Source organism: Corapipo altera, unplaced genomic scaffold (assembly GCF_003945725.1).
Source record: "Corapipo altera isolate COAL_440 unplaced genomic scaffold, ASM394572v1 113, whole genome shotgun sequence".
NCBI lineage: Eukaryota > Metazoa > Chordata > Aves > Passeriformes > Pipridae > Corapipo > Corapipo altera.
Window position 1 is genome coordinate 3186360 of NW_020884895.1, and position 9273 is coordinate 3195632.

General features: G+C 58.9%; 2 protein-coding genes across 3 annotated transcripts in view; one reads left to right on the forward strand and one right to left on the reverse strand.

Annotated features, from left to right (window-relative positions):
• LOC113949149 (PHD finger protein 13-like) overlaps window positions 1-3384 on the forward strand; it is a 3799-nt gene extending 415 nt beyond the window's left edge. The window contains exons 2-5 of the mRNA XM_027647373.1: window positions 952-1044; window positions 1368-1983; window positions 2296-2334; window positions 2447-3384. Coding sequence (XP_027503174.1) covers window positions 952-1044; window positions 1368-1983; window positions 2296-2334; window positions 2447-2673 — 975 coding nt within the window. The 3' untranslated portion in view covers window positions 2674-3384. The remainder of the gene's footprint in view (window positions 1-951; window positions 1045-1367; window positions 1984-2295; window positions 2335-2446) is intronic.
• A 173-nt stretch (window positions 3385-3557) lies between these two features.
• LOC113949301 lies at window positions 3558-6648 on the reverse strand. 2 transcript variants are annotated; one of them, XM_027647683.1, is made up of 2 exons: window positions 6399-6648; window positions 3558-5450 (listed from the first exon to the last, which is right to left on the reverse strand). In XM_027647683.1, the coding sequence occupies exon 2, from the start codon at window positions 5424-5426 to the stop codon at window positions 4296-4298; it is 1131 nt and encodes a 376-aa protein (XP_027503484.1). In that variant the 5' UTR covers window positions 5427-5450; window positions 6399-6648; the 3' UTR covers window positions 3558-4295. The 2 variants fall into 2 exon arrangements, with proteins under 2 accessions (XP_027503484.1, XP_027503485.1); XM_027647684.1 differs by lacking the exon at window positions 6399-6648 and adding an exon at window positions 5866-5917.
• Between the last annotated feature and the right edge of the window lie 2625 nt (window positions 6649-9273).

The following is a 9273-nucleotide window of genomic DNA, read 5'->3' on the forward strand; positions in this document are numbered from 1 at the left end:
GGGGGGGGGAGCGGCACCGTGTGTGCCCGCGGGGGCTGTGCGTGGGAGAGGAGCCCTCGGGGGGCGGCTGTGGGCACGGGCGGGGGATGCTGCCCGGGGGGGCGCGGCGGCGGCACTCGGGATCCCCGTGGATGGGCGGCGGTGTGGCCGGCTGTGCTGGGGGCTGCGGGGGTGCCGGGGTGCGCGCGTGTGTGCGTGAAGGGGAGCGGGGGTGCTGCGCACCGGTGCGGGGGTGTGGGGGTCCCGTGGCGGCGCGGGTGCCGCGGGTTCAGGGGGTCCGTGCGGGGGGCGGGGTCCCCCCCAGGCCGGTCGGCCGGGGCAGGACCGGCAGCGCGGCGCCATCTTGGGAGCCATCAGGTGCCCGGCGCGGGGACGGGCGGCGCGGGGGGGCCGCCCCCGACACCCCCTCCCATCGCCGGCCGCCGCCGCGGGGCCAGCGCTGCGGACCGACCCCGGCTCCCCCCGGGGCCGCCGGAGTGCGCGGTTGTTCCGGGGGGCGCCGGTGCTGCCGCCGGCGCCCGCCCCTCCCGCCGCTCCCCCCGCGGGACCGAGTCCCGAGAGCACCGGCAGCTGCCCCGAGAGAGTCCCCTGGCCCGGAGTCACCGCCCGTGGGTGGTGGATAACCCGGTAGCGGGGCCCCGAGGCTCTGAGTCAGGCTCTGCCGGCGGCTGCCGGGCTCTGGGTGTCCCGGCATGTCGTCACGGTGTCGTCGTGTGTGTCCATCCCGCCGACTCCCCCCCCTCTCGCGATCTGGGTTTAAGGGGAAGGGCTGCATCTGCCTCGGCAGATGATGTGAAGATTGGTTACGGGAAAGATGGATGCTTGAGTAACCTCGATATTCTGTGCTTGTAAAACTGCCAGGCAGTCCATGGCTGCTGCCGGCACCAGCTGTGGTATCGGCTCAGGTTGAGATATCCTGGGAGTTTAATCCACTCGTGGTGTTTGTTGCAGCCGCTTCAGAAACGACGGAGAACTGTGGAGGATTTCAACCAGTTCTGCACCTTCGTTCTGGCTTATGCAGGCTACATCCCCTACCCTGAAGAGGTAAGTGGGCTTGCAGGGTGTTCCTCTACAAAGATACTGGTTCCCCTGGATTCTTTGCCATGTGGAGACCCAGCTCTTAATCATAAAGAATTATAGAATGGTTTGGGTTTGAAGGGACCATAGAGATCATCTAGTTCCAACCCCTCACCGTGGGCAGGGGTCCCACTCACTAAATCACATTGCCTAGGTGCCCATCCAACCTGGCCTTGAAGTTTGGATAGACACATCTGGACAGTCATCCTCCAGCCCCAGCCTCCATCTCTTTACCTTGAATGTCTGTGCTGCAGTATCCCGTGCTAATCCTGCATCTTCTCCTCTTGTAGTATGTGCCCTGGACCCATGGAGGCAGTATGAGTCCCCAGAACAGCACAGGGAGCACTCAGGACAGTGATAGCTCGACCTCATCTCACTCTTCTGACTGCCACATCCCAATGGACAGTAGGAAGAGCAGGAATGCTGTGGCCAGGGGAGTAGTGGACAATGGCCTGCTTATGAGCAGCCCTGTCTTTTCCACTGGCTTCTACAATGTCCGGCCCCAGCAAATCAAACGGAAGAAACCACCAGCAAAGAAACGCATTCTGGAGCAGGAGGTGAAGAAGAGGGTGCCACTGAGTGCTTGGAAGGACTTTGGGGCAGAGCAGGATGGGGTGAAACAGCTGGCTGCACTGGCAGGACAGCTGTCTCCTGTGAAAGAGGAGCTATTGGAGCCTTCCCCCAACTTGTCTGGGGACCCTCAGCCCAACTCCCTCCTGGAGGAGCCGATGAAGGAGGAGAAAGACTGGATGTATGGAGCGCAGGGGACCGAGAAGCCAGCAGGAGAGGATCCTCAGCTAAAGGAGCATGACCCCTTCTCCGGAGGGAGGAAAAGCCCCAGTTCCTGTAATACTTTGGACCAAAGCAAAGGGGAAGACACAAGCAGAGGGACCTCCCAGCTCAGTGGTGAGTGTCAAAGGGAGTGCAGAGGGCCCCGTTGTGCTGTAGACCGTGCCAAGCGTTGTCCCTCCCTCAGCTGGAGCCACTCATGCTGGCCACAGGGAGGGATTGTTGATGGCCCAAGCCTCTCCCAGCAAGGGGAGTACCTTTGGGACCTGAGGAGGACTGAAGAGCAGAGGGCAGGGAGCTGACCTGCCCTTTGGCAGCTCTATTGTGTAGAGTGGGTGGTGCAGACCTGAAATGGGGTGTAGGGTTGCCTTGCTCATCTGGTCTTCCTTTTTTTTTTTTCTCTTTTTTTTTCCCCTTTTGCAACTTTAGCAGTCGAATTTGCAGAAGTTCCCAACACCAAAGCAGAAGGTGAGTGGTGGGCTGTCCCATTTAACACCTAGAGGAACTGGCTAGTCTGGTCACAGCCAGACCTGCAGGTGGTAGTGTGGTTTCTGACCAGTGTATCTCTCTCCCTGACCAGACGACGATGCCTGGGATCTGATCACTTGCTTCTGCATGAAGCCCTTTGCAGGGAGGCCCATGATCGAATGTAATGAATGCGCTACCTGGATCCATCTCTCTTGTGCCAAGATCCGCAAATCCAATGTGCCTGACATTTTCATCTGCCAGCGATGCCGGGATGCCAAGCAGGAGATTCGCCGCTCCAACCGAGCTCGGACAGTGCCCCGCAAGCGCCTCGTTGACTGAAGCTCCTGCAGAGCAGGACGGCTGGGGGCCCCTTTTTAACCTGAAGACAATCAATGCACTGGCAGGGGAGGGGCTGGGACACAGGGCCGGACTGCCCCCCTCACACTTCTGACTCCTGAAAGCTGCCACACGTGTCCTCCCTGAGGATCACATTGGCCACAGAGCTCAGTTATCCCAGAGGTGTGTGGGGGAGAGGAGGGTGGTCCAGCCATGATCCCTGTGGGTGGTGTGTTAGTGTTTGTGATCTCCTGGGGCCCCACATGCACTAGCTGTTGGATCCCACCTCCTCCTCACAGCCCCTCCAAAGAGCCCTGCCCATGTGCCTTCTGCACTTTCCCTGGGGGATGCAGACCCCACTCCTGTCCTGGTGACACTGAGCTCAGCCCCTACCTGCCAGTCCCCATGACTATAATTCTTAACTGGGTTCTTTCCTACTTGCACATCTGGTTACTGTGGGACCACAGCTGGGAGGAGGGTGTGGGACAGCCCCCTGTCACACAGCAGCCCCCAGGCTCGTCCCTGTGCCTCTCTCCTCCTGTGGAAAGCCTGGGCCCCAAAAGTGCTTTATGTTTTTATAGTTACTTTGTATTATAGTTAATTTGTATTATAGTTACTTTGTATTATAGTTACTTTGTATTATAGCAAATTCTGGTCCTTGCCCTGTGGAGTGTGACTGGAGTCTTATGTATATAATAAATACTTTTGCCATAACAGTGGTGGCCTTGGCATAGTTCGGTGACCTTAGGTCTCATGTCCCTCCAGGACCCGAGTGCTCCCCTTCTTCCTTTCTGCTGTGGCTGGGAGGGGACCTGGTGTGGGGGTCCCACTCAGCCCCACTACACCCCCCCCAAGGAAATCCCAAGCTGCAAAAATCACAGGGAACAACCAGATCAGTGGATCTTTTATTTAACAGAGTGACAACCACCTCCCCACACTGTTGCATAGGTGCACAGGGATGGCTCTACAGAAAGGTCCTCAGGATGTGCATGGCTTGGGGGGGATAACCTTCTTCAATGGGAACCTTGATCCAGAGGCTGCAGCCATCTCATGGGGAATGTCATAGGTTATTCCACAGAAGCAGCAGGTCCGATGGCTCAGGGAGGGAAGGTGTCCACATGCTGTTGCTCTGACGCTTAAGGCACATCACTGTTTAGATGAGTTTCGCTCTTGGGCTCTGACAAACCTTGCCTCTGTCTCCACTCTGGAGTGCAGTTACGATTTAGTCCTGACAGCAACTGAGGTGCTAATGGTTCCAGTTTTCTCCACAAAATAAGTCTATTTCAGGCTTGTTTAATTCCAACACAGACATATCACTGGCTTTCCCTGAAGATCCAGAGGTGTGCCAGCTTACACCAGGCATGCTGTTAGGTTAGACGGGGGGTGCAGTGAGGGGGGCAGGGCAAGAAGGCTCTGAGGGTCAAGCACTGACCTGCCTAGGGCAGGAAGAAGGCACTGTTTGTGGGAACCCTTACCAAGCAGGGTCCTGCTGGTACAACATTTCAGTCCTGAGGCTGTGAATGGTCCAGGAACAGCAGCTAACAAGGATGTAATTTCTATGCTAGGGGTCAAAGCTGGGTTTATGCGGCCAAGCAAGTATCTAGGTGAAGTAGGTAGTCAGGGGTCTACTCCTCCTTAGCCCAGGCAGAGCCACCTGCCTTCTGCTCCAGGTGGGGAACCACTGCCTCTGAGTAAAACTTCTCCAGCTTGGGCTCCGTCTTCCTCCAGAACTCAGCATCAAACTGGACTGGGACTACGGCCGTCTCCTTTTTGGTGTGCACCACAAAGTCAGCCCGCTCGAAGCCGGCTGTTGCCAGCTGGCATTGGACCTGGGTGAAGTAGCCATGATTCTTCTTCAGGGCATAGGAGTCCCCATCCATCTCCAGGCAGAAGTCCTTGTCCTTGCAGGCCTCGCGCACCGTCCTGTTCCTGTGCTTGTAGGGACACTTAACCTCCAGCAGCCCCAGGTCCTTCCCCGTAGTCTCCTCCTTGATGACTCCATCTGGGCTGGCAGCAAGCCACTTCTTGTCTGGGTGAATGAAGAGGCCACAGTCCTCCACCTTCACTGGCTTGCCCACTGCCCTCGCCTTCTGCTCGTAGGCCTGCACGGCCACCTTCTCATTGCGAATTCCCCAGGACATGGCCGGGGTCTGCACCCCAGGGCCAGGATTCACCACAGCTTTCAGGTAGGACTGGGGCACCTCATCTGTCTTGCCGTTGGCAAACTTGCTGTTGGCAATTTTGGAGGCCACGGAGGCCGTGATGCGGTTCTCCCGCATCTCGTACCACTTGGGGTTGCTCCACTGGCCCCGTGTCTCCTTCTCCACCCGTGGGATGTCCTGGCTCTCCACAGGGGGCAGGAACCGGTCCAAAGCTCTGCTTGGGTCAGCCCCAGGCTGCTTCTTCTGCGGACATGGGTCAGGTCTGGCCAGACCAGCAGCTGCTTTGGCATCAGACAGCTTCCTCTGGGTTGTAGAGGAATTCCTAGGAGGTGCTCTGCTCTGGTCCCCAGCATCTCCTCGGGCTCCATAGGATGCTGTGGGTCTTGGCTGAGCAGAATCTGCCTTTCTTCCCCGCCCCTGACTGGGGGTGGTATCCTTGGCAGCTGGAGCACATTGGGATCGGCTGCCTGCAGTCGTGGCCTTGGCCCAAGTGGCCGAAGTGGAAGGTGGTGGTGCGGCAGGGGCAGTTTTGGAGGCAGTTGTGGCCGCCCGAGGGGATGATGTGCCAGCGGACTCCTTCCTGGGTCTTCCCATTGCTATGAGTCAGAGAATCTTATGCTGTGGGCATGGAATAAAGTTTAATGCAAGTCCCCAAAACACTCATTTCCTTTTCCTTGCGCCTCCCTGCGCCTGCCCCAGGATGCTGTGTCCCTGCCAGAGCTCCAGTGTGCCACGGTGGAATGGCGGCTGGCCCAGCTGGGCTGCTTGTTCTCAACCCCCTTCCCCCCATTCTAGCTCTGGCCACCCCAAGAACAGAGCGGGGGGACAGCGAGATCCCCTGGGGCCACCTCCGCGGGGATGCGGCAGCGGTGCCCGCGGGCGCCACGGTTGCCCGGGGACCGGGCGGGATCCCCGCGGGCCCATCCGCTCGGCCAGCGGGGGTGCGGACACGCGTGGGGGGCCTGCCTGGTTCCGTCCCGGGGACCCCACGCGCGCTCCGGGACCGGGGCACGGAGCTCCCCAGCCGCCTCACCCGATGCCGCCTCTCTCCGATGCGGCTCCGCCGCCGCTCCGGAAGCGCGTCCCGCCCGCACCACGTGCTGCGGGGGCGGGGGCGGCCCGAGGCGTGCGGGAGGGAGGTGCGGGAATGGGCGCAGCCGGCGGCCGAGCCCCCGGTCCCCGCTAGAGGGAAGCAGCCGCACGGCCATGCCCGCCGCGGGATATGCCCGGACCTGCCCGCTCCGCTCCCGGCCCGACATCCCTCAGCCTTCCCCCACATCATGCCCCCACCGCCCCCAGGCCCCCAAACAACATTTTACTCCGGGCTAAGGACAAGCCCTCGACAGCCTCCACTCGTGGCCAGGGATCCGAGCCTGCCCCCGCGTACCCCATCCCCGCCCGTGGGGAGCGGTTCGAGCCTCTCGGGCTCCACTGCGAAGGGCTGGGCTGACCTGACGGGATCCCGCTGAGCCCCCATGGCCCAAGCTGATCTGAACCGCCAAGTCCCACCGCGAGCAGACCCTCGGGAGAAGGATGGCAGCGAGAAGCTGGAGCAGCAATACCCACCCTCGGGAACCCGCTGCCCTGCTGTGCTGCCGTGTAAGGAGGGTCCCCGCGCAGAGACCGCAGAGCTTCGCTCGCAGCCCGCGGAGGGTTCGGCCGCTGTGGAGGAAGAAGAGAGGCAGGGCGTCAGCGGCACGAGGAGTTTCGCTTTCCTCAAATCCGGGGAGTCGCTTTCCTCCAATCCGGGGAGTTTCCTTTTCGGCAGCGAGCCTGGCGCCACTCCCTGATCCCCGGCGGGCTGGCTGCTGCGCGATCCCCCACGGGCCCCCCCACAAGGCTGTGAGCCCCCGCTATTTCCGGCTGCCGAAAGGAAACTCAGCGGACACCAATGCGTGTCCTGGATCTGTGTAAGAGCCAGCCCCACAGGGGCTTCCAGCCCCATCTGCCTGCGCCAGCATCCTGCGGAGACTTCAGTTAAGTTTGGGCAAGCAGAAGTGCTGGCAGTATTCCCAGCCCCTCTCCCCAAGGATCCCTGGTGTCTCCACCAGCGTCTCTGTCTCTGCTGATGTGTTTCTTTTTTTCCCTCCAGCCCCTCTGTAATTCCCTGCAACTTGGCAGACTGACATTACACAGGTTAAGCCAAGGTGCACCTGATTTTGACCAGAAACATCACTAGCATTCCCTTCCTCTTCTGTGCTACCCATCCTCAAGATCTTGTCTAGTTCTTGCTGATTAGGGAGCAGCCAAACAGGACACCCCTGTCACTCTCCCTGCAGGCCAACCCTCTCCCTTTGCAGCCCTCAGGTCTGAGAAGCTGCAGCTGTGTCGAGCACGGTCACTGCCAGCCTGACACCAGCTGGTATCTCCTTGGGTTTTGGGTTATTTCCCAAATACCTAAACTCACGCTAAAGTCACGGTGACACCTATCAGTGACTTGGGACCTGAGAGCATCTGTAAGGGCTTTGTGGTTTATGCCCCTCCAGCCAGCCTCATCTCTGCGTGATAATTCAGTTCAAGGTATGGGGCATTTGGGGATAAATACCCAGGCCCTGACTGGTCCCTTGGACTGTGCTGTGACTGCTGGTGAGGGCTGTGTGGGATCACTGGGCTGTGTGGGGTCACTGGGGTGTGAGGATGATGAATGGAGCCATTGGGCTAAGCTGGACCTGTGTTTAAAGGGTTTAACACATGCCTTAGCTCAGCACTCCACCAAAAGGCAACACCAGGCTCTCCAGATCTATTTGTGGCTGTGATGAGCCACTGTAGTGAAGCTGTGACAGTGCAGAGCACAGACATGCACTCCTGATGCCTGACACTGCTGTGAGCACTGTACAGAGTGGGATGGAGCCTGTCTATGTCTCCCTGGGGCTGCTGTGGTCGCCAGTGGGCTGGGGAGGTTCACCTGTGCCCCAGTGCTGTGCATGCTGTTGTTATTCACCTGCTGTCATGCCGAGACTGACGTCTGACACGGTGGGCTGGCCAAGCTGCATCACCCTGGCTGGTGGCACTGACCCAACACTTGCATTTGGACACTTCTCTTTGCCTCAGCTTGGCCTAGAAATGATATCTCAGGGAAAAATCAAAGCTTACAGGGTTTTTTGTGGGTCTGGAGCAGCTCAGCACTTGCCATGACGATGGGAGCAGGAGTGTTGTGCATGCTGCAGGCTGTGAAGATGTGCTGTGGTGCGTGCGGGGCCTCCAGCAGCTCCCAGAGCTGGCAGCTGTCACGGGGGGGGGGATAATACATGGGTTAACATCCTTCTCTTGTAAATGAGAGGGAAGGGGAGCAGCTGCACACTTCAGCTCGCTCTCTGTGCAGCACGGAGAGGGGAAGCAGCATGCCGTAGGGCATCTCATGTGGGAGAGAGAATGGCTCAGAGTGCTCTTGCAAGGACCCTAGGGAACCACAGAGTGCCTCTTGGCCAGATAATTGTTGATTGAATCTCAGGGTAAGGGGTCAAGAAGGGGGAGTGTGTCTCACGTGCAGCAAAGGATGTCTTCTGCCAAGATTTCCCTCCGTTGTTCCTGCCATCACCTGTGAAACCCGTGTCAAGAAGCTGAAGCTGTAGTGACATATGGGTCAACTTAGAGGTGAGATACAAAAATACCTGCCAAGGACTAGGGGCTGCTCCTCTCGTGGTGCTGCTGGAGCTTTCTGCCCCAGTTTGTGCCTGGACTGGCTCCAGGTTTGGCATGGCTGCAGTGGTGGGTTCTGCAGTGCTTGGGGGTGGGGTGGGGGACTCCTCTCTGTGTGCTCTATAAAAAGAGCTGCAGCAGCACAGTCCTATCTATAGCACAGGGAGCTGCCTGGGAGAGGCAGGGCAGGAATTAGTCCCAAATCAGGTGAATTTCTCTGGTCCCGCTTGGGAACACAGATCTGTCAGTGGTGGCGGAGGGATTCCCAGTGCATCTCAGGCTGTGAGATCTCCCTGCCAGCATACATTCCTGACTTCGCTGGGACTTCCTGACTGTCTGCACCCTCCCCAGGGGAGTTTGTTGTCATACTTGTCACCCAAAAGCTGGGCTGACCCTGAATTCCCCCTCTCTCCTGCTCCTCAGAGCTGGGATTTCACTGCAGTACATGGAGTCTAATGGGGACAGCCCAGTGGGACCCCAGGGCATCTGGGTTTGGGGTGGATGTGCAGCATCTGCCTGCACCTGGCTGTTTTGTGGTGGTCCCAGGGCAGCTGACACCTTTCCTAGTGGAGCTGGTTGTGACACTTGTGGCCCATGGTATTTGTACTGGAGGCTTCAGCTGGCTGATGGGGGCTGTTTTGCCCTGTGCTTTGTTTGGGGGGGGAAGACAGACACGCAGGGTGTGGTTACATGTCCCACTCAGCCAAACTCTGTGGTTTTGATGCTGTAGCATCACCTGGGGTCTCACCAGTATAAAAGTTTGCCTGGAAATTGATATTCTGTTGGTGCAGAGCAGCCCACA

Coding starts and splice junctions, on each gene's coding strand:
- LOC113949301 (XM_027647683.1), bottom strand. CDS start 5,426: ATGGGAAGACCCAGGAAGGAGTCCGCTGGCACATCATCCCCTCGGGCG.